The sequence below is a fragment of the Piliocolobus tephrosceles genome, chromosome 17 (assembly GCF_002776525.5).
Source record: "Piliocolobus tephrosceles isolate RC106 chromosome 17, ASM277652v3, whole genome shotgun sequence".
NCBI lineage: Eukaryota > Metazoa > Chordata > Mammalia > Primates > Cercopithecidae > Piliocolobus > Piliocolobus tephrosceles.
In genome coordinates this window covers 58341413-58365379 of record NC_045450.1, presented here as the reverse complement: position 1 = coordinate 58365379, position 23967 = coordinate 58341413, and the positions used below count along the sequence as shown (strand labels likewise).

General features: G+C 43.5%; 1 protein-coding gene across 1 annotated transcript in view; it reads right to left on the bottom strand.

Moving 5' to 3' along the window:
• Nucleotides 1-23967, bottom strand: part of HYDIN (HYDIN axonemal central pair apparatus protein) — a 390515-nt gene that overhangs the window by 14529 nt on the left and 352019 nt on the right. The window contains exons 75-82 of the mRNA XM_023210374.1: nt 22163-22332; nt 19487-19685; nt 17485-17643; nt 14524-14801; nt 13487-13706; nt 10267-10479; nt 8918-9081; nt 7892-8042 (exon numbers count right to left, since the gene is read on the bottom strand). Of these exons, the coding sequence (XP_023066142.1) occupies nt 7892-8042; nt 8918-9081; nt 10267-10479; nt 13487-13706; nt 14524-14801; nt 17485-17643; nt 19487-19685; nt 22163-22332 (1554 nt within the window). The remainder of the gene's footprint in view (nt 1-7891; nt 8043-8917; nt 9082-10266; nt 10480-13486; nt 13707-14523; nt 14802-17484; nt 17644-19486; nt 19686-22162; nt 22333-23967) is intronic.

Genomic DNA, 23967 nt, shown 5'->3' with positions numbered 1-23967 from the left:
CAGATACTGCATTTTTAAAAATAAATTGAAGGTTTGTAACAACCCTATGTTGAACAAGTCTATTAGCAGCATTTTTCCAACAACATGTGCTCACTTTGTATCTCTGTGTCACATTTTGGTAATTCATATTTGAACATTTTCCATTATTTTTATTTTTCATAAAGATGGAGTCTGGCTGTGTTTCCCAGGCTGGTCTTGAACTCCTGACTTCAAGCAATTCTCCTGTCTTGCTCTCTCAAAGTGTTGGGATTATGGGCATGAGCCACCTTGCCTGGTTGTTTCATTATTTTGATATCTGTTATGATGATCTGTGATCAGTGATTTTGGATGTTGATATAGCTTGGCTTTGTGTCCCCACCCAAATCTCATCTTCAATTGTAAACCCCACATGTCAAGGGAGAGACCTGGTGGGAGGTGATTGGATCATGGGGGTGATTTCCCCCATGCTGTTCTCATGATAGTGAGTGAGTTCTCAGGAGATCTGATAGTTTTATAAGGGCTCTTTCCATTTGCTCACCACTGTCTCTCTCCTGCCGCCATGTGAGATGTGCCTCTTCCCCTTTTGTCATGATTGTAAGTCTCCTGAGGCCTCCCCAGCCCTGTGGAACTGTGAGTTAATTAAACCTCTTTTCTTTAGAAATTACCCAGTCTTGGGTATGCTTTATAGCAGTGTGAAAACGGACTAATACAGATGTTACTATTGTAATTGTTTTGGGGTGCTATGAACTGTGCCATACAAGATGGTGAACTTAATCAGTAAATGTTGTGTGTGTTTTGATTGCTCCACTGCCTGCCTATTCCCTCATCTCTATCCCTCTCCTCAGGCCTCCCTATTCCTTGAGACACAACAACATTGAAATTAGGCAAATTAATAACCCTATAATGGCATGTAAGTTAAAATGAAAGGAAGCATCCCATGGCTCTCACTTTAAGTCAAAATCTAGAAATGATTAAGCTTAGTGAGGAAGACATGTCAAAACCTGAGATAGGCAGAAAGCTAGGCCTCTTGCACCAAACATTTAGCCAAATTAAGAATGCAAAGGAAAAGTTCTTAAAGGAAATTAAAAGAGCTACTCCAGTGAACTCACAAATAATAATAATTATATAATAAGAATTATTGCTGATATGGATAAAGCTTTAGTGGTCTGGATAGAAAATCAAACGAGCTATAGCATTCCCTTAAGCCAAAGCCTAATCCAGAACAAGGATCTAACTCTCTTGAATTCTATGAATGCTGAAGAAGTAAGGAAACTGCAGAAGAAAAGTCTGAAGCCAGCAGATGTTGGTTCATAACGTTTAAGTAAAGAAGCTGTCTCCATAACATAAAAATATAAGGTGAAGAATCAGGTGCTGAGTAGATGCTGCAGTAAGTTATCCAAAAGATCTAGCTAAGATAATTGTTAAAGGTAACTACACAAACAACAGATTTTCAATGCAGATAAACCAGCTTTCTATTGGAAGATGTCATTTAGAACTTTCATAGCTAGAGAAGAGAAACCAATGCCTGGCTTCAAAGTTTCAAAGGACAGGCTGGCTCTTGTTTGGGGATAGTGCACCTGGTGACTTTCAGTTGGTGCCAATGCTAAATCTACTCTGCCTATGCTCTAGAAATGGAACAACAAATCCCAGATGACAGCACATCTGATTTCTGATTACAGTGTGGCTTACTGAATATTTTAAGCCCACTGTTGAGACCTACTGCTCAGAAAATAGATTCCTTGCTGGGCGCGGTGCCTCAAGCCTGTAATCCCAGCACTTTGGGAGGCCGAGACGGGCGGATCACAAGGTCAGGAGATCGAGACCATCCTGGCTAACATGGTGAAACCCTGTTTCTACTAAAAAATACAAAAAACTAGCCGGGTGAGGTGGCAGGTACCTGTAGTCCCAGCTACTCGGGAGGCTGAGGCAGGAGAATGGCATGAACCCAGGAGGCGGAGCTTGCAGTGAGCTGAGATCTGGCCACTGTGCTCTGGCCTGGGTGACACAGCGAGACTCCATCTCAAAACAAACAAACAAAAAAAGAAAATAGATTTCTTTCAAAATATTACTTCTCTTTGATAATGCACCTGGACACCCAGGAGCTCTGACGGAATTGTACAGGAGATGAATGTTGTTTTCATGCCTGCTAACACAACATCTATTTTGCAGACCATAGATGAAGGAGTCATTGTGACTTTCAAGTCTTGTTATTTAAGAAATACATTTCATAGGGTAATAGTTGCCATAGATAATGATTCTTCTGATGGGTCTGGGCAAGGTAAACTGAAAACCTTCTGGAAAGGATTTGCCATTCTAGATGCCATTAAGAACATCTGTGATTCACTGGGGAAGGTCAAACCCTCACGTATGCCTTTGAGGAGGTCAAGACTTCAGTAACTTGAAAAGTAGAGGAAGTAACTGTAGATGTAGTAGAAATAGCAAGAGAACTAGAATTAGAGGTGGAGCTTGAAGATATGACTGAATTGCTACAATCTCATTATAAAACTTGAATGAATGTTGAGTTGCTTCTTACGGATGAGCAAAGGAAGTGATTTCTCAAGATGGGATTTACTCATGGCGAAGATGCCATGAACATTGTTGAAGTGACAACAAAGGATTTAGAATATTCATAAACTTAATTTATAAAGCAGCAGTAGGATTTGAAAGGACTGACTCCGATTTTGAAAGAAGTTATATTGTGGGTAAAATGCTTTCAAACAGCATCACATGTTACAGAGTAATTTTTCATGAAAGGAAGAGTTAATTTATATGGCAAATTTCATTGTTGTCTTAATTTTAGGAAATTGCCACAGTCACCCCCACCTTCAGTAATCACCACCCTGATCAGTCAGCAGTCATCAACATCGAAATTAGGCAAGACCCTCCATCAGCATAAAGATTATGATTCACTGAAGGCTCAGATGATCACTAGGATTTATTTAGCAAAGAAGTAATTTATAATTCAGGTATATACATTACTTTTAAAGACCTAATGTTATTGTACACTTAATAGACTACAGTATAGTGTAAACATAACTTTTATAAGTACCAGGAAACAAAAAAAAAATTGTGACTCACTTTACTGTAATATTAGCTTTGTCATGGTGGCCTGGAACTGAACCCACAGTATTTCTGAGTTATGTCTGTAATTTAATTTTCTGCCTCATTCACATTCTCTATCATTTTTGTCTTCCCAGAGAATGTTACGTTATGTTTAGAACAGTTGCTGTGAAGTCTTTGCCTGCTAAATCCAACATCTGACCCATCTTGGAGTCAGTTTCCATTGACTGCTTTTTATTCTTGACTATGCATCTCATTTTTCTCCTTCTCCACAGGTCTAGTAATTTTTGTTTGTGTACTGGACAATGCTGATGATCATTGCAGAGATTCTGGATTCTGTTGTCTTCAACAGTGTTGATTTTGTTCTAAGAGGTAGCTGAATCACTGACTTAAATTTGTGTGGGTTTGGTTTTGTGCTTTGTTAGAGCACATCTGTGTAAAGCTCAAGGTATTTATCAGGACCTTCTGACTTGCTGGGATGCAATCTCCGGATTTTGTCCTCCCTGTAGAACTTGTATGTGCTCAGTTTTAGGCTTTTTTAAAGGGCTAACAAAGAGAAGGCCTTATGAATGGCCCTTTCTCCTAAGCCTTTCTTCTGGCTTTTCTAGTATTTTAGCTGGGTTTTCAGGATTTTAATGAGGTATTAATGCAATCTGTTTCCTCTGGCTGGGCCAGACTTCCAGTGTTCCCCAGCACTGATTAACACATAGTATTGCTATTCCTTTATCAACCAAATACCAGCTGTTCCCTAGTAAATCTCATGTTGTCTCACCCTGCACATGTGCAGTCCAACTCTTAGCCAAGGACAGTGAGGGTTCGAACCCCCATGCTGTCTTCTGACCTGTCCTCTTTACTCATGCACTGGTCCTTTCTCTCTGGTGTCCTACCCTGTAGAGACCAGCCTTTTTGACTGCCCCAAACTCTTGATTTCTGCCTTCTCAGCTCTTTGGGGGCTGCTGTGCTTTGCATGGACTCTAGCTCACTGAACTGTAGTCAGGAAATTGTCCTTAGGCAGAGAACCAGGATAATCGTGGGGATTCATGTTATGAGTTTTCCTTCCCTTTGGAGGACTACAGTATTGTGCTGCCTGTTGTCCAATGCCTGAGAAAAGTTGCCTCAGAGATTTGGTTGAGTTTTATGTTTTTTTTTTTTTAATAGTGGGAGGAGTATAAAATGGATTATTATAATCATTATAACCAGAAGCAGAAATGCTTTCTATTCTTTAAAAAATGTTATTATTTTAGGCCGGGCGCGGTGGCTCAAGCCTGTAATCCCAGCACTTTGGGAGGCCGAGACGGGCGGATCACGAGGTCAGGAGATCGAGACCATCCTGGCTAACATGGTGAAACCCTGTTTCTACTAAAAAATACAAAAAACTAGCCGGGTGAGGTGGCAGGCACCTGTAGTCCCAGCTACTCGGGAGGCTGAGGCAGGAGAATGGCGTGAACCCAGGAGGCAGAGCTTGCAGTGAGCCGAGATCGCGCCACTGCACTCCAGCCTGGGCGACAGAGCGAGACTCTGTCTTAACAAAAAACAAAAAACAAAAAACAAACAAACAAAAACGTTATTATTTTAAATTTCAATATGTATTACTGTAAGAAGACTGGTGATCTGGGTTCACTCTGTCATTTTTACTCCAAAGTCTTTTCACTTCTATTTTGATACATATCTTTACTTATTTTTTGTTTACATCTACAGTTTACGAATACCTCTATTCTCTTCCTACTCTTCTCTCTGAATGAGAAAACTTCTCTTATTTCCCCCATTTAATTCCTCCAGAATGAGGAAATGTTTCTCATTGCCTTATTTTATTCTTCCCCTTGCTATCTCCTATGTTCAGGTCATATGAAATATTTATGTTAGATTGTCTTTCAACAATTATTTAAAATTACCTATCAATTTAATTTTGATTCTTTGCTTATTATATCCTTGTACTTTCCTCTTTGAGTCACTTTTTTTTTTTTTTTTTTTTTGAGACAAGGTCTCACTCTGTTGCCCAGAATGGAGTGCAGTGGTGTGATCTTGGCTCACTGCAACCTCTGCCTCCCGGGTTCAAGCAATTCTCCTGCCTCAGCCTCTTGAGTAGCTGGGACTACAGGCATGTATCACCATGCTGAGCCAATTTTTGTATTTTTAGTAGAGATGGGATTTCACTATGTTGGCTAGGCTGGTCTTGAACTCCTAACCTCAAGTGATCCATCCACCTCAGCCTCCCAAAGTGTTGGAATTACAAGCGTGAGCCACTGCACATGGTTCACTTACTTATTTTTTAAGCTTTGTTAATTCAAAAACTTTTAATTTTGTATTTATTTTCAGATGGAGTTTGTACATATGGGTGGTTTATTATTTTATTTTTTCTGAGACATAGTTTTGTTCTGTTGCCCAGGTGGAGTGTAGTGGTGTCATCTTGGCTCACTGCAACCTCAATCTCCTGGGCTCAATCAGTCCTCCTACCTCAGCCTCCTGAGCAGCTGGGACTATAGGCACGTGCCAGCCCACCTTGGCCTCCCAAAGTGTTGGGATTACAGGTGTGAGCCACTGTGCCTGGCCCTAGGTCAGTTACTTTGAGTCCTTGTATGTCCAAGTTTTGGGGTCATAAGAGTTTTGTCTGGAAAAAGAGTTCTAGATTGACAATCATTCTCACTCAGACATTTGGATAGCTTATTCCATTATCTTCTTGTATTTAGTGTTGCCACAAGAAGTCTCATGTTACCATGATTATTAGTTCCTTTTATTTCCTCTAGAATCATCTAGGACTTTCTCTTTCATCCCGGTTTTCTGAAACTTTGCTCTAATGTATTTAGATGTGAGTAGTTTTACATTCATCCTGTTTGGCAACTTGATGGACCCGTTCAATTAGAAGACTCGATCTTCTTAAAGAGCCCTGGAAATATTTCTTCAGTTATTTTGTTGAAAATTTTCTTCCCTCTAGTATCTTGTTTCTCTTTCAGGTGCTCCTATTACATATATTAGAACTTCTTGATTTATACATTGTTTTATACTTCCTTTCATTCTGTTTTTGAAACAGCTTTATTGAGATATAACCCACATACCATACAAACCCTCATTTAAAGTGTTCTATTTAGTGGTTTGTAATATATTCACAAGGCAGCATAGCCATCACCACAATAAACTTAAGAACATTTTCATAATCCCTAAAACCCTATAACCATTAAGTCACTCCCCTTTACCCCAACCCATCCCCTCCAGCCCTCAGTACCACGAATCGACTTTCTATTTCTGTAGATTTGCTTATTCTTCAAATTTCATCTACCTGGAGTCACACAATATGTGAATGGCTTCTTTCACCTACATTTCAAATCACACATTCACTTACATATCAAATCACACATTCACTTACATTTCAAATCACACATTCACTTACATTTCAAATCATACATTCACTTACATTTCAAATCACACATTCACTTACATTTCAAATCATATATTTGCTACTGGCTTCTTTCACTTAGCATAACATTTTATAGCAGGTATCAATATTTTATTTCCATTTCTTTTTATTGCCAAATTCCACTCTATTTATACCCTTACCAGTTCATGAAAATTTGGGTTGTCTCTACTTTTTGGCTCTTATAAATAATGCTGCTATGAATATTTGTGTATAGATTTCTGTGTGCACATATGTTTTCATTTCTCTAGGGTATTACCTAGGAGTTAAATTGGTGAATCACATGGTAACTCTGTGTTTAACCATTTGAGGAAGCGCCAGACTCTTTTCCAGGGCAGCTGCACCATGTTATGCTTCCACCAGCAGTTTATGAGGGTCCCAGTTTCTCCACATCCTTGCTGGTGCTTGTTATTATTTCATTTTGTTCCATTTCTTTGTCCTCAAGGGCTAGTAGTATCTGGTGATATTACTCAGTTCCATCTTCTAAGTTATTAGTAATCCCCATTATAAAGTCCATCCCTCCTGTATGGTTTTCTAAATATTCTACTTTTCATTTCTAGAGCCTCTAATTGATTCTTTGTCACAATAGCTTATCCTTATTTCATGGGTATGATTTTCTCCCTTTGGGGATATAAATAATATTCACTTAAAGTTTTCTGTTTGCTTTAAAAACTCATTCTTTTCAGAGGTTCTGATTTATTGAGTAGGTGTTTCTATTTTATGGTAACTTTTTTTTAGATGTTTCATGATTTCTTGATTTTGAGGTTCTCTTAAAATCTTGTCTGTCTGTGAATGCTGATCTGATTAGATGTGATTGGAGCAGCCTACTCAGTTATTGTAGAAAAGGAGATCTCACACTGCTGGATGCATCTTGCCAGTATCTCTCTCTCTCGCTCTCTCTCTCTGTGTGTGTGTGTGTGTGTGTGTGTGTGTGTGTGTTCCTACTTTCTTTGTTTTGTTTTTGTTTTTTAACTTTAAAATGTTTCCCCCGGTGATTCCATCCCACATCATAGCTCCAAATACTACCTACAAATGAAAAATTCCCAAATGTTATCTTCAATCCTGGCCTCTCCCATGAGCTACAGATCCACACACGCTCCTTTTCTTCAAAACACTTACCTCATTTTGTAATTATACACCCATAGTGCAATTATTTGAGTAATGCCCATCTCTCTCCACTAGACTGTGTGTTCTGTGAGAACAGAGATTGTGCCTATTCAGGTCACTGACGTCTTACCAGCAATCAGTATAGTACACGGCATATGTGCTCCATAGATACTCGCTAAACCACTGAATGGATGAGGTGAAACAACCCATGAATGAGAGACCCTGTGATGTCTTGGAGCAGTGAGCATGGGTGGCCATCTTTACTTGCTAACACCAGGATCAAACTCAGGGTCAAACCTCCTGAGTTCCAGGGTGGTGCCTTTGCCATGTAGATACCTTTGCAGTGTACGTTCCCTCCTTGTGGGAAAAGAAGTTCAGCTTGTAGTCTTTCTTAGAGCCAGATAGTACATCAATGTAATCAAGGCCCTTCATAGTGATGCTTAGGTCTGGTTTCTCTGGTTTTAGTATTTCCACGATTACCCGGAATCTGGGGCAGCATAGGAGAAGACAAGACGGGAGACGAAATGAGATCATTAACCCAAAGGGAAGAAGGAAAAGTGCCAGCTGTACTCTTGATTTTATGGGTAGTGCATGGGTCCAGGGTTCTAGTCTTGACCCTGTCACTAACAATAATGGGAACTGCCATTTACTGGCCACCTATTATGTGCCAGGGACTGACTAAGTGGCCTGTGTGTTACAGGCATTAATCCTTGCAGTATCCATAGGAGGTATTAATACATATCACTATCATCTCCATGTCACTAAATAGAGGCCAAGAGAAGGAAGATAAGAGAAGGAAGATACGATGCTCCAAGAGAAGGAAGATAAGATGACTGGTTACTGGCAGAACCAGGATTCAAATTTAGGTCAGGCCTTTACCCACTATGCTAAGCAGGAAGCCTTCAGTACACTGTGCCTCGTCTCCCAGTTCCTTCTCTGTAAAAGAAGGGGACCATGCTTGTTGGCCTTGAGCTCTCCTGGTGCCTGATTTTCCACTCTGCTCCTACTGCAAGGACAAGATCCAAGGACTTGCTTCTGTGGCCAGTGGCTTAGGTGATAAGACAGAACACTCAGTAATAACAGTGATGATTATCATTATGATAAAAACAGCTAACATTTATTGAATGCTTATTTTGTGCCAGGCATTGTTCTAGGAGACTTACAAGTAACTAACAGCACAGAAAAAGAATCTTGCTAGAGGCTTAGTGTTCAGGAAATGCCTGGTCACATCAGGGAACTCTGTCTCTGACTCCTCGAGCCCCTCAACATCCTCTAGAGGCCCTAAGTAGGGGAAGGACCGGGCTAGATGGTGAAAGTCCTCCTTCCGTCTCCCCACCCAGACCCCTAACCCCATCCCCTTACCTCTGGGGCTTGTTCAGCCAGTTGGTGATTGGCAGAAGTTCAGTGTAGGGGGTCTTACATGGCACTTCACGGTAGATACTGGCTACAGCTTTGGGGAGCTCGGAAGTCCCATGCAGAGCATACAGCCAGCCAGTCCCATCCGGGAGGGGGAAGAAGAGGGTGCCCTAAGGAGAAGAAGGATGTGATCAGAATGACACACAGCGTTCTTTATTAGGTACCTATCAGGCATGCAGAGACCCAGGATTAATGGAGGATAATGGAGGCCCTGGAAAGAAACATAATACTTTGGAAGGCATCTTGGTGATATATTTCAGGAGACAGAAAAATGTTCATATGTATCTGAGCCAGGAATCCCATCCCAGAGAGCTTACTGACGAAAAATCCCTCCAAAGAAAAAAGTTATGTGTATATATAAGAACCAGTTATAATGTTGATGAAAATTTGTAGATAAACATTCAACAAATGGAAATGTAAAACAAATTGTGGAACTTTCATTCAGTGAAATATTGGGTAGTTATTAAAAATAATTATCACAAAGACCACATAGTTCAATAGAAAAATGCTAGTGCCATACTGTAAAGTGAAAACAAACTGAATGTACAATTTGGTATGTGATGATGACAGATATGGCTGTATCTGAATAAGGATTGGTAGTGAAGATAGAAGAAAAAAGTTCATTTTTTAATAGGGTGGAAGATTATGGCCACTCTTCTTTTTTTCATTTTGTTACAGTCACCATTATGTTATTTATGCAATTAAGTGAAACATTAATTACTTGATGCTTGGTCTGGACTCCATTTCAGAACCAAGCCCCTGACTCTATGAGAATCCCCTCTACATTAAAAAAAAAAAAAAGAAAAAGAAAAAAGGAGGCCAAAGCTTGATAATCTGCACAATTCCTCACTATTCCAACATAATCTAGATGCTCCCCATCTAACATCCTCTGAGCTCTCAGCTTCCAAAATGTCTTTTTTTTTTTTTTTGAGACAGAGTCTCACTCTGTTGCCCAGGCTAGAGTGCAGTGGTACGATCTTGTCTCACTGCAACCTCTGCCTCCTGGGTTCAAGCAATTCTCCTGCCTCAGCCTTCCAAGTAGCTGGGATTACAGTTGTATGCCACCATGCCTGGCTAATTTTTGTATTTTTGGTAGAGATGGGGTTTCCCCATGTTGGCCAGGCTGGTCTTGAACTCCTGACCTCAGGCGATCCACCCTCCTCAGCCTCCCAAAGTGCTGGGATTACAGGCATGAGACACCGTGCCTGGCCCCAAAGTGTCTTTTAACCTCATTCACACAGTACCACCTTCAACTATGCCAGGAAACCAATGGGGGTCAGGGGACCTCAACCTACCTGGTGCTTGCGGTTTTCCAAGTTCATGGTGCGGGGCCTGTAGGTAATCTCGTAGGGCTTGTTTTGCTGGTGGGCCTCCAGGGTGATGAACTCAGGCCCCTCCCAGTGCTCACCGTCAAAGATGGGGTGCAGATTCCAGGTCTGGTTGGTGCGGTTTGACAGCAGAATGGTCTGCGTGTGCTTGGAGCGCACCTGGCATGTGAAATTCACCACCTGGAAGAAAGCAGGCACCTCATCTTCCATGGCACTTCCCCCTGGTCTGTCTCCAGGGCCAGAGGTACAGAATGTGCACTGGGGAAGACTGACTTTAATAGTGCTTCCCATCATGAGTTTCAATGGGTCCATTTCTTTTTCTTTCATTCACTCAACACCTACTTACGGGTACCTTTATATGTGCTAGGCACTGTTCTTGGTGGTGGAGATGTAGCAATGAACGAAATAACGAAAATCTCTGCCCTTGAGCTGAGATTCCAGTGCGGGGAGACAGACACACAAGTGGAATGCAGAGTGTGCAGGATAGAAATAAGTGCCAAGGGAAAGAAAAGCAGAGGGGGTGCCAGATTGGGAGTGGGTTGGAGTTTTTACACAGTGTGATCAGGAAGGGCCTAACTGAGCATATGTATTTGATTAAAGACCAAGAAGGATGAAGCAGGGGAGACCTGGGGAAGGGCCTGAGTCAGCCTGAGTGTAACTGGCAAAGGAAATGCCAGTTACAAAGCGCCTGGTTTTGATAAAAGGCAAGGAGGCCAGTGTGGCAAATGTGAAGTGAGTGAGGGGGAGATAAAGTGACAGGGGACAGCACACAGGGCCTTGGAGTTGTGGCAGAGACTTTTTTTTTTAATTGAAAAAAGAGGACTTATGAGTGTTTTGAGTAGAGTGACCTGATCTGATCTATGCTCTAACAGAATGGCTATAGATGCTTAGAAGTGACAGAGGAAGACAGATTAACTAGAAGACACTTGCAATAGGCCAGGTGGGGATCGACAGTGGCTTGGGTGGCACTGGTAGCACTGGGGATGGTAGAAAGTGGGTATATTCTGGTTGTACTTGGAAGAGCCAATAACATTTACTGTTGTATGGTATCTTGGGTATAAGTGGAAGAAGGTTCAAGAATGACACCCAAGTTTTTAGTCTGAGCAATGAGCAGAATGGAGATGCTCTTTACTGATGTGGGGTTGACTGTGGGAGGAGCAGGTTTCAGGGAGAGATCAGGAGCTCAGGTTTCATACATGTTAAATTTGACATGCCTATTACTCAAGCAGGAAGTAGAATTTACAAATCTGGGGTTCAAGGGAAGAGTCCAGGCTGGAGATAAAGATTTGGGTGTTATCAGTATAGCAATTTCATTGTTGTCGTTACTGTTGTTGTTTTGTAGAGGTGGGGTCTCACTATGTTGCCCAGGCTGGTCATGAACTCCTGGGCTCAAGCGATCCCCCTGCCTCGGCCTCCCAAAGTGCTGGGATTACAGGCACGAGCTACTGTGTCCAGCCTAACAGTGTTCTTTTTAAGGCCAAGAAACTGGCTGAAATCAACAAGAAATGATTGTATGTCGAAGAAAGAAGGAATCTAAGGACTAGTTCTTGACTGACAAACTCCAGTGTTAAAAGAATCAGAAGGCCAGGCTTGGTGGCTCATGCCTGTAATCCCAGCACTTTGGGAGGCCAAGGTGAATGGATCGCCTGAGGTCAGGAGTTTGAGACCAACCTGGCCAACATGGCGAAACCCTGTCTCTACTAAGAATACCAAAATTAGCTAGGTGTGGTGGTGGGGGCCCATCATTCCAGCTACTTAGGAGCTGAGGCAGGAGAATCGCTTGAGCCTGGGAGGCAGAGGTTGCAGTGAGCCGAGATCATGCCACTGCACTCCAGCGCAGGTGACAGAGTGAGACTCTGTCTCAGAAAAACAAAAAACAGAAGATGAGAAGGAGAAGCCGGTGACTAGGAAGAAACCCAGGAGAGAGTGGTGTGCTGGAGCCAAGTGAAGGAAGTGTTTGCAGGCAGAGGAACGGGTTTATGGTGTCAAATGCTCCCCATAGTTCAAGAAAGAACTGGCCATTGAATTTAACAATGTGAACAGTGTGGTATTGGCATAAAGATGGTCAAATAGATCAATGGATGAGAACAGAACCCACATATATATGATCAATTGATTGTCATTTACAATCAATGACAAAGGTGCCAAGGCAAGTCAGTAGAGAAAAGAGTCTTTCAACAAGTGGTACTGGAACAACTGGACATCCATGTACAAAATTTCTTTTGATCCATATCTTGCACTATATACAGAAATTAACTCTGAATAGACTGAAGACCTAAACACAAAACTTACATTCGGAGTATACAAAGAGCTCTCGAAACTTTAATAAGAAGACCAATGACCTAATTAAAAATAAACAGAAGATTTGAACAGACACTTCAACTAAGATAATACAGGGCTGGCAAATAAGTGCTAGAAAAGTTGCTTAACATCATTAGTCATTAGGAAAATAAAGCCTCCATGAGAGACCCTACATACCAATTAGAATAGCTGAAATTAAAAAAACTGACTATCAACTATTGACAAGGATGTGAAGTAAGTGGAGATGTCAGACATTGCTGGTGGCATTGCAAAAGGACGCAACTACTTTGGAAGAGAGTTTGGCAGTTTCTTACCAAGGTAAACATATGCTTACCACATGACCCAGCCATTCCACAACCGGGTCTTTATCCAAGAGAAATGAAAGCATATGTTCCTGCTGAGACTTATAAATACAAGTTCATAGCATACTGTATGATTCCACTCATATAACATTATTTAACAAAATTACAGACAGGGAGATTGGGTGTCATTTCTCCCATAAGCAGTGTTGCCAGGTAACACAGCTGACGGTTCAGTTAGGTTTCCAGTGACAAGGCTAGCAGAGGGATACACCAAGGCCTTTTTTTTTTTAAAACCACAGAAAAGGAGAAAGGTGTTAATGCTTTACTCATAGATCTTGGAATTTGACCTAGCCAGTGATGTCAAAGCAGGCTTCCTTGAGAATGTAATGCTTCAGATGGAGCTGAAGAATGGAAAGGAATAAACCAAATGAAGAGGGGAGAATGAATATTCCAGCAGTGGAAATGATGTATTCGCAGGCCTTGTGGAGGGACGGGGCAGGCCTGCATGTTTGAAGGAGGTCCGGCTGAGTTCACTTGCTGGGGTCACTCCTGCCATGGGGCCACCCCGGGCAGCACCTACTAACCTCTTTTATTGCAGGTGGTCCCACGCAGACTCCAGACAGGGTTAGGCTCAGAGGACTGCCTCCCTGGATGAAGCAGAGAATGTTTTTACAAAGGCTCTCCTTTCCCACCTCGGTGGGATGGTAGGTCACTTCGAAAGAAACCTCCATGCCTGAGGTAATATAGCCTTCTTCTGGGCTAATGGAGAAATGAGGCTCAAATTTTTTGACGTCCCATTTAAACCTTTTCCAAGACAAAAGAAGACAAGAAAGAGAGTTTATGGATGTTGTAAGGGTGTCCTCAATGCTACTGAGAACAAGAAACTCTGCCTGGCCTGTGAGGTTCACCTCCCTTGTCTATCCTAGAACCTAGGAGGAGAAATACCTGCCGGACAGAGCAGAAGCACTGGGGAAGGTGGGCCAAGGTCACTCCCTGGGTAGGTGGACTTCACTCCCTTGCAGAGCTGAGCCAAGGTCAGGAAGTGACTGCATCTTACGATCCATGAGTGACACATCGGGGAACGTAGGTATCAGCACGCATACACATGTGTCGTGTCCGTAAGGTCACACAGCTAGGAAGTGGCTGGGCTAGAATAGAAACCCTTCTGGGACTGTGGCCTTAACTGTCCCCTGCACTGCCTCTTGGTTCAGATCCTGGATGGTGGCGACAATCCCTTCCTGTGAGAGTTGCCTCTGTTCTGGGTGGCACTGGTATCCCATGGCCCCGTGTGGTCCTCCCTCTGTGGTTGGGCACTTGCTTATCTGTGAAATGCGTGGTAGCAGTCTTGGTCTCATAGAACTGTAGTTGGATTATGATGTGTGTCATGTCAAGGCATGAAACAGGCATTGAGAAAATATCTTCTGTTATCTCAATTGTAGTAATCATAGTAGCAGCAATCACCCCAGTGAGGCCACTGCTGTCACATCTTGAGGGAAGCAGGGGGATGTAGAAGGGAGAGGGCAGAAGTAAAAAGCGACTGCTCTTGCAGAACAAGTCCAGGGCAGGTATAGGGACAGGGGCCTCTGCTGCAGCCTTAGGGTGGGAGGCACTGCTCCCCTACCTTGCACCCACATCGCCTGTGTTCAACATGAGGATGCGACGCGTGGCTTGTGTCTGATACACCACAGGTCCGAAGGGAATATGTTCTTGGTCCAGCGAGATCTCCAGGGCCTGGCAGCAGCCGCTAAGGAGGAAGAGGGGGCGCAGGAGCCCCATACATTCCATGAACACTTCCTCAGAGAAGGGAGGGACACGCTTCTTCGGGGCAAAGCTGACTTCCAGTTTGCAGACTTCTCTGGGCTTCAGTGTGATGTTGTGGAAGGGCACCAAGGTGAGGACCTGAATAAAACAGCACCCAGAGTCAGCAGCTGAGGGTGGGAGGCCCCTAAGGCTTTGGTTCCCAGAGGTCTTGCTGCTGGGATTGAAACAGGGGTCAGATCTCACTCCGGCTCTCCCATCAGCTGTGTATGCTTTGGTAAATTACTTAAACTTTCTCTGACTTACTCTATGTTGAAGATTAGTATCATTTCCCTTTCCTGACCCTTTCCTATTTTGTGCATTTCCTTCTTTCTTCCTCCTCCCTGATAAAGGAAATAGTAATGGGAAATAAGAAACACTTAGAGCTCTGGCATTTCTCAAGGAGTGTTCCCTGCCTCAGTTTCCCTGTGTGGTTGTTAAAATGCAGATTCTGGCTGGGTGCCGTGACTCATGCCTCTAATCCCAGCACTTTGGGAGGCCGAGGTGGGTGGATCACTTAGGTCAGGAGTTCAACAACAGCTTGGCCAACATGGAGAAAACCCGTCTCTTCTAAAAATACAAAACTTAGCCTGGCTTTGTGGTGCATGCCTGTAATCCCAGCTACTCAGGAGGCTGAGGCAGGAGAATCGCTTGAACCCAGGAGGCAGAGATTGCAGTGAGCTGAGATCACACACTGCACTCCAGCCTGGGCGACAAAGTGAAACTCCAACTCAAACAAACAAACAAACAAAAAGCAAAAAGAAAACCAGCCAAAAAAAAAAAAAAAAAAAAGCAGATTCCTGGATCCTGCCCCAGACCAGCTGAATCAGAGTCTCTGGTCAGGGCAGGGGTGGGGGGGCCTGGAATCTGCATATTCAAAAGTTCCCCAGGTGACTCATGTATTCTAAAATCAAGGACCACTGTACAAATTTGTTAAGCTTTCTCTTCCCTCTTGTTCTGGTAAAAATCAAATTCAAGTCAGCTTTAAGGAAGTCAATTCCCTTCTCATCTGGAAGCTCTCTTTGGTACAGAGGACTGAGAAGTCACCAGTGAGTGGACGGGGGCAGCAGGGAGTGAGATTATGGGCTGCGGAGCTGTGACAGGAAAGTCACCTTAGAGACTTCTCCAACATGATGTGGGAGGCTAGCCTCAGGGTGTTGGCGCCAGCATGGGGCACTCTGGCAGCTTTAATCTGACCTGCTGAAGAGGCAGACTTGGTATGGCCAAACTATTAGAGACCCTGACATGCTGGAACCGAGGACTTTAATTTGGATTACTAAGGAAAGAGAAGCAACAAGTCTTCCCCACCTTGCCCGGATGGCAAAGTAGGGAACACGGGGTACTGGAATGAGACGCCCACAGGGTCTCTTACCTTGGCTGACCTCTCACAGCCAGTTTCTCTGTACCCTGCAATCCCCATATGGCCCACAGTGCTCTTTCCATATGGAGTTCTATCTAGTTTTCAAGTGTATATACCTTTGCCCATGAGGAACGCCCCTTCCTAACCTGTTGAGGGACACCTCTTCACACTGTAAAGTTCAGTACAGTTCCCTCTCCACAGGAAGCCTTCTGTAATCCCCCAAACCCTCCTCTGAGCAGCCCTGATCCTGATTCACACTCTGCCTCTGTAGATTCTGTGCTGCCCTGGGGCTATTTATATGTCTGTGACCCTCAAGGACTGAGATCTCCACCAGACCAAGGTCTATGTCATATTGACCTTTTATTCCTAGCACCTAGCATGTATTATTGAGTAAGTGTAAGAATGAACTGCATGAAGGAATGGATGCAGTCTGGTCTTGGAATCAAACATATTTGGTGCATTTCCAAGGGTCATGCAAAGACTAATGACTGTAAGATGAGTAGCTAGCAGCCAGGACTGGTAGCTTCTATGTTCAGGGAACTTGAGGAAGTAGACTTGACAATAAACATGCTTTTCTCTCACTGCTGGTGGCTGTGCAAAGTGAGATAATCTTTCAGGGAGCAGATTGGCCATGCACATTGAAATACACTTTCCCTTTTGACACAATGAGTCCACTTCCAGGAAGGTGTGTGTGTATGTGTGTGTGTGTGTGTGTGTGTGTGTGTGTGTGTGTGTGTATATATATTTTTTTTTCTTTTTGAGATGGAGTCTTGCTCTGTTGCCCAGGCTGGAGTGCCATGGCGCGATCTCAGCTCACTGCAACTTCCGCCTCCTGGGTTCAAGCAGTTCTCTGTCTCAGCCTCCCGAATAGCTGGAATTACAGGCACCCATCACCATGCCTGGCTAGTTTTTTGTACTTTTAGTAGAGATAGGGTTTCACTATCTTGGCCAGGCTAGTCTTGGACTCCTGACCTTGTGATCCACCTGCCTTGGCCTTCCAAAGTGTTGGGATTACAGGTGTGAGCCACTGAGCCCAGTCTAGGAATGTATCTTAAGCATAAAGTCATGGATGCACACAAAGGCTTAAGGAGAAACACCTGAAATGAACAAAAATAGAGAACTGGCCTGTCTACACAATGGAGATGTAAATAAACAAATGACAATGAATGACATGGAAAATGAAATGAAAATGCAAAATGAAAATAATATTCATTTTCACAAAAACGGTATGGGACTAGTGCACCGTGTAAAGCCCTATACTGTTTTTGTGAAAATGAACAGACAGAGCACAGGGAAGGCTCTTAGAATGAATGGTCTGGCACATTACAGATACATAAGAAATGTGAGCTGCTTGTGTTGCCAGCATGGCCGTCCTCATCATCAGGGAGCATGAAGGGGCCCCTAGGAGCCCCTCTGAGCACCAACCTTGGGTTCCTGGAGTTCTGGAATTGAGAACAGAATGGACTGGTTAAATGTGAGCTGGGCCAGGCTGTTGTTCATGATGGAAACTGTTCTTTTCACAACCTGCCCTGGTAGGACAGCTCCCAACTTCACAATCCTGTTGGGTGGATCTAGGACTAAAATCTGTGGGACAAGAAAGAGTAGGAAGAAGAGTTCATTAGTTAAAGAGAAAAATAAACACTACATGTCTTCTCTGGTGAGGGAAGGGTGGTTCCTTCCTTTTCTGTGCCCTCACTTCTTCATATTGGGTGGGCATTTCCCTGCTCAATAAGCATTTAAGTGCCTAAAGTGTCCACTGAACTACTCGTCACACAATTATACAAGTACAACTGGGTTAAAATATACTTAGGAAAATCCCAGGGCACCTTGAGAGCATATTGCAGGGGGCTGAAACTAGGCTAGGGGGCTCAGGGGGCCTTTCTGAAGATGGCATGTATACATTGAGAGCTAAAGAAAGGCATGAGCTAGGCGGTTTCAGCCAGAGTGAGTGTGGAATTGGGGAACAACCTAAGGCAGGGAGATAACCTGTGGCCAGGCCCTGAGCCAGAGGGAGTGGCCCAGTCAAGGCCTGAGGCTGGGAGCTAGGACCTGAGAAGACAACTTTAGAGAGGTGGTCAGGTCTTGCAAGGCCTTATAGGCCATCGCCGAGTGAGAAGTGGGAGACTGGGCTTCATTCTGGGAGCAATGGGAAATCAGTGAAGTATGGAGTGTTTGTGAGAGAGCTCTGACTCCTTTATGGAGAATGGGCTTGAAGAGGGCAAGAAAGAAAGCAGGAGGGAGAGATGATGGTGGTTGGATTAGAACAGTGGCAACAGAAGCAGAGAAAAGTAGTTATGCTTCCAAGTCCTCAGGTAAGACACTGATTAAAATAGTGCCTGGGTCAGGCCAAGGCCAGGCTGAGCCTGCCCTGCAGAATGGCCCTGACCCACAATGGGCAGCACCCCCTGGTCACTGTCATGTGGTCAGTCACTAAACTGTACCCCTCCACCCAACTATCTTTAAACCCAGTCACATGTTTCCATTTTGTCTAAAAAGGCAAGAGCGTCTCTCCCACCAGTCATGAGCTCTTGGATGTCTGAGAATATGTGAAAGTCACTTCTGCATCTTCCCAAAGTATCCAATACACAATGGGTGCTAAATAAACAAGCGAAAGACCAATAGGAAAATGAATGAATCAATGGCATCAGAAGAGACCTTGTCTCTAGCTTGGGTCTAGACCCATGAGTTGGCAATATCCTGTTGCTCCTATGGCTTGATGGGAAGGCTGCCAGGAATACACCCCTCCCCTGGTTGCCGAAATATGCTATGCATTCTTGAAAGTCTTGGAAGGATTTCAATCTTGCAAAACCTTCTATTACAATACAGATAATCCCACCAGACAAGCACCTTATGTGTTTAGTAGACACGAGAAGGAAATGAATGAGCAGCAGAATATGACCATTTCCTTTCTATCCAGAGTGGCTGGGTAAAAGGAATGCCTTGAACCAAATATCATCCAGGGATCTGTGGCTGGCTGAAGAATGCTAATCAATGGGGTGTTAAGGAAAGATGTTCCATCACTGAAACACGTGTCTGTGTACATTGCTTAAAAATGGTATCTATTAAACCTGAAAACAAACATGCACTGATGCAGGAGGAAAAGGATATACTTGGGGTACTGAGTCTGAAAGTCTCAAATTTCTCCAAGAAAAAGAATATTTCTCTAGTGTCTGTGATTACCTGTATCCTTTGATACAGTAAAGTATGGTATTGAATAAGATCTATGATTCAGTGAGTCTGATCTGGTGATTTGCCCCTTTGTGTTATTAGGAACATCATCTCAGTGGGACTGGCTGACCTCCAACAGAGCAGCCTGGGGCAGAGAAGCAGAGGGGCTGGAAGGGTGAAGGGGTTCTGGGGGGCAAAGAAGGTTGAGAAGGGTAGAAAGGAGGGTGCCACACCTGAAGGCCTCCCGACTGTCTGTTACCTTCATTTCAGTACCCTTCCCTTTGATTTCGACCATTTGTCGTGAGAGCCCATTGATTTCAAAGGGGATGAGTTCTTGATAGTTGATACTTTCTCGAGGATAAAAAGTTATCGGAATCTCCAGTGTGTTTCCTGGCTTTACCACATCAACATGGCAGTTCACCTCGAGATGAGTGGTGTTGGTGTACAGACAATCTATGCTGCAGAAAATCAAGAGGAAGAGGCGTAAGCTCCAAGAAGTCTGACCCAGGGGGCAGATGCCGTCTCCTTGTCTCTTTGGGCTGGACACTGATGGGTTTCCTGCCCTGCTGTCCTAGAGTCACATAAGTCATTTAAGAGCTGGAAGGGAGGTCAGCAATGACCCAGCCCACGCTCTCTTAGGCACAACCAAGTTGCTCCAAGTCACATCCTGAGACCCTGGCTGAACTGGGTTTCAAACTCAAGGCTCATCACCCTTTGCCCAATATTCTTCACTCTAACGATTCTCTATTTCTTTCTTTCTTTTTTTTGGAGACAGAGTCTCACTCTGTCACCCAGGCTGGAGTGCAGTGGCATGATCTCAACTCACTGCAACCTCTGCCTCCCAGGTTCAAACGATTCTCCTGCCTCAGCCTCCTGAGTAGCTGGGATTATAGGTGTGTGCCACTGTGCCCAATTAATTTTTGTATTTTTAGTAGAGATGGGGTTTCACCATGTTGGCCAGGCTGGTCTTGAACTTCTGACCTCAGATGATCCGCCCGCCTCGACCTCCCAAGGTGCTGGGATTACAGGTGTGAGCCACTGTGCCCAGCCTGATTCTTGATTTCTTGATAATGCATCTCATGGTTTTATACAAGAGGGTTTTGGACCCTCTCATAAGAAGGAAGTGCTTCCAGAAGTAATTGGGTGACAAAGCACAGTAGGGAGGAGTGTATGCTCTAGAGTCAGGCAGAAAGGAGTCTGGATCCACGCTCTATCACTAATTACCCAAACGATCTCAGAAGAGTTATGTAGCCCACATGGGTCTCTGTTTTCTTATCTGTAAAATGGGAGTAGTGATAACTGTTTCTTAGCGCTATTGTGAGGATTAAATGAGATAAAGTGACTGAAACAGTCATTAAATAGGGTGCAGAGGAAATATTCCATAAAGTGAGCTATTATTATTATGACTCATTGTTCAACTAGAAGGGGTCTTAAAAGATCATGTCCACCCTGCTCCACACGTGAGTAGGAAGGCACTAGGCCTCTCCATTACAACCTCTCCTTGTCTGCCTTACAGTCTGTAGAGAAGGAGTCTAGCTAGGCCAACATATAGAGCTCAATACCTTAAGCAAAGTAAGACTGAGATTACATTAAACATGCAAGAAGGAGTATAGATAGATAAGATTTAAAGTTAGTATTTCAAATTACATGACACACTTATGATTTAATATTCAGGGTACTAATAATAACAACAGCAGCAGCAGCGACTAACAATAATTGGGCATTTCTTACGTTCCAGGCAGTGTTCTAAGCACTGTTCCTACGTGAACTAATTTAATCATCCTAATAGTCTTATACAGATGGTATTATTATTATTATTATTTTGAGACAGAGTCTCTCTCTGTCACCCAGGCTGGAGTGCAGTGGCCGGATCTCAGCTCACTGCAAGCTCCGCCTCCCGGGTTCACATCATTCTCCTGCCTCAGCCTCCCGAGTAGCTGGGACTACAGGCGCCCGCCACCTCGCCCGGCTAGTTTTTTTTGTATTTTTAGTAGAGACGGGGTTTCACCGTGTTAGCCAGGATGGTCTCAGTCTCCTGACCTCGTGATCCATCCGCCTCGGCCTCCCAGAGTGCTGGGATTACAGGCGTGAGCACTGCGCCCGGTCATAGACAGTATTATTATGACTACCACTTCAGGCAAGGAGACAGAGGCACAGAGCGTTTTAAAAATTTGCCCAAGGTCAAACAACTAGGGAAGAGTTAAAATTTGAACTTAGATCTGTGCTATCCAATATGGTGGCCACTAGACACTTGCGGTTATTAAAATTAATATTAATTAAAATAAAATAAATAATCAGTTCTTTAGTTCCGCTAGCCACATTTTAAGTGCTCAGAAGCCACATTCAGCTATAGGCCACCATATTCGACAGTGCAATAATACAACATTTTCATCATTATGGAAAATTCTCTAAAGTACTGATAGACAGACTTGAGTAAACACAGGTCTTTGGGCCAGCCCTTGGAGATTCTATCTCGTTAGGTCTTCAATGGGGCCTGGAACCTTGGACTAGAACATCCCACACAGGGATGGTGCCGAGAGGCTGGATTTGAATCAGAAAGCTTAGGCTCAGTACAGGTCTGCTATTTATTGCAAAGCCACTGGCCAGAGAAATTTACCTTTTAACCCTTCAAACTTCAGTTTCCAAGTCTATTACATGAGAAAATAAATGGAAGTCACAAAAGCTCTCATTAGGTCATTTGGAATTGCTCTACGTACTTCACAAAGAGGATTTTTAGCAGGGTAGCTCATGGCTATCCAAGTATTAGTGTTACTTGTGGGGACAGGGACCCAGGATTCATATCCACTTATGTTTGACTCTTTCCCATAATCATTTATTTTTTTTTTTCCGTCTTGGCAGGGCTTCACCTGTGTGGAGTCTGTAGGGCCCACAAGCAGCTGCAGAATCATCCGGAGGCTCTGGGAAGCCTGCTTACCTCATAGGTGTTTCTTCCTTGTTGGTAATTACCAGGGTTTGTTTGTATGGGGGCATCCCAGCTTGATAGATAAAGCAGGTCCCAAAGTTGTAGCTGGTGAAGGAGAAATGAATAGCCGGGCTCACAGCACAGCCTGAGATGCTGCACATAAATGTTGGACCATGGCTGATCTGTGGGGAGGAAATGGCAGGGGGACCATAATTAGAAGAAGTAGGAGGAGAGGGCTCTTAAGTCCTCAGGTTAAGCTGGAAAGCAGTTGGTGCTTTAACAAATACAGGTCTCAGGGTGCCATTTCCAGAGATTCTGATTTAGTAGGTTAGAAGTTTGTGTATTGAAGAAAAGTTCCTCTGTAATCAGGCCCTACATTGCCTCCCACTTTGCTCTTGCAGCAATGATTCAGCTTGAAGGTCCAGGGGCACACCAGGAACTGCTAGTTACTACCCAACATCCACTCCCCATGGCTTCTTTCCTAGCAGGACTCTGATTGGATGCCAATGTGCCTAGGTGCAAATGCTTCATTTTACACCTTCCTTTAAAGCTCAGGATGGCCATCAGACATAGTTCTAGTCACTGAGATGTAAACAGAAGAGGACAAGAGGGTGTTTTATCTTGAATAAAGAGGCAAAGCCTTGCTGGGGAAGTTCTTTGCCTTCATGCTCTTCCCCTTTCTTTTCACTCTGGAACGCAGACATAGGACATCAGGTAAAATGGTCATGTTGTGACCAGGAGATGACAAGAAGGAGAACAAGGCTAATATGCCAAGGATGAAAGAGTGGAAAGATGGAAAGAGCACAGGTCATCATCTGGACTCTCAATCACAAGGTAACATGTGACTCATTGGTACATGAACTTAATTTGCTCTTCACAAACTCCTCATAATGTGAATTTTCACAAATCGATAATTGATTTCAAATAAATTATCTATTATTCATTCTAAGCATCATTAGAATAAACATTATTAGAATAAACATTCATTTTAAACATTATTAGAATAAGTCAGCGGTCATTGGTACAAGCTATCATAAACAACTTTATAAATTTCAAAACATTTTCTTATTCAAAGCTTTTATTTTCTTTTTCTTTTCTTTCAACTTTTAAGTTCAGGGGTACATGTGCAGGATATGCAAGTTTGTTACATAGGTAAATGTCCAAGGCTTTTAAAGTGTTAACATTTTGTGGCTGACTCAATGAAAAGGATGTAAATTTATCACCTTCAACTCTTCTGCCAACCAGAGTAGAAAGATCTTGTAACATGTTATATTTCTGTTTGCTCTAAGAAATGTAAGTTCTGAAAAAGTTCTCAAAAGGAATAGGTCTCTTCTGAAGCCACAAACTGGGCTTTTCTCAGAGAAGATGGCTGCGACTTTGCTGCTGAGTTCCAGTGGAGCTTCCTGAACTCTCAATGGCCAGTGACACACCTTGGATTTTTTCACGGCTTAAACGTTTGTCTCCTCCAAAACTCATGCTGAAATTTAGTTGCCATTGTGATGGTATTGGGAAGTGAGACCTTTAAGAAGTAATTGGTCATGAGGGCTCGCCCTCATGAATGGACTTCTGCCATCATCGTAGGAGTGGGTTTGCTATGGCAGGAATAAGTTCACTCCTTCTTGCTCTCTCTCTCTTGCTCTCTCTCTCTTCCTCCTGCCCCACCCCCGACCTTTCTTCCCCCAACCATTGCCCTTTCGTCATGTGATGCCATCTGCCATGTTGTGATGCAGCCATAAGGCCCTCACCAGATGCTGGCAACTTGACATTGGACTTCCCAGGGTCCAGAACCGTGAGCCTAAACATTTCTATTCATCATA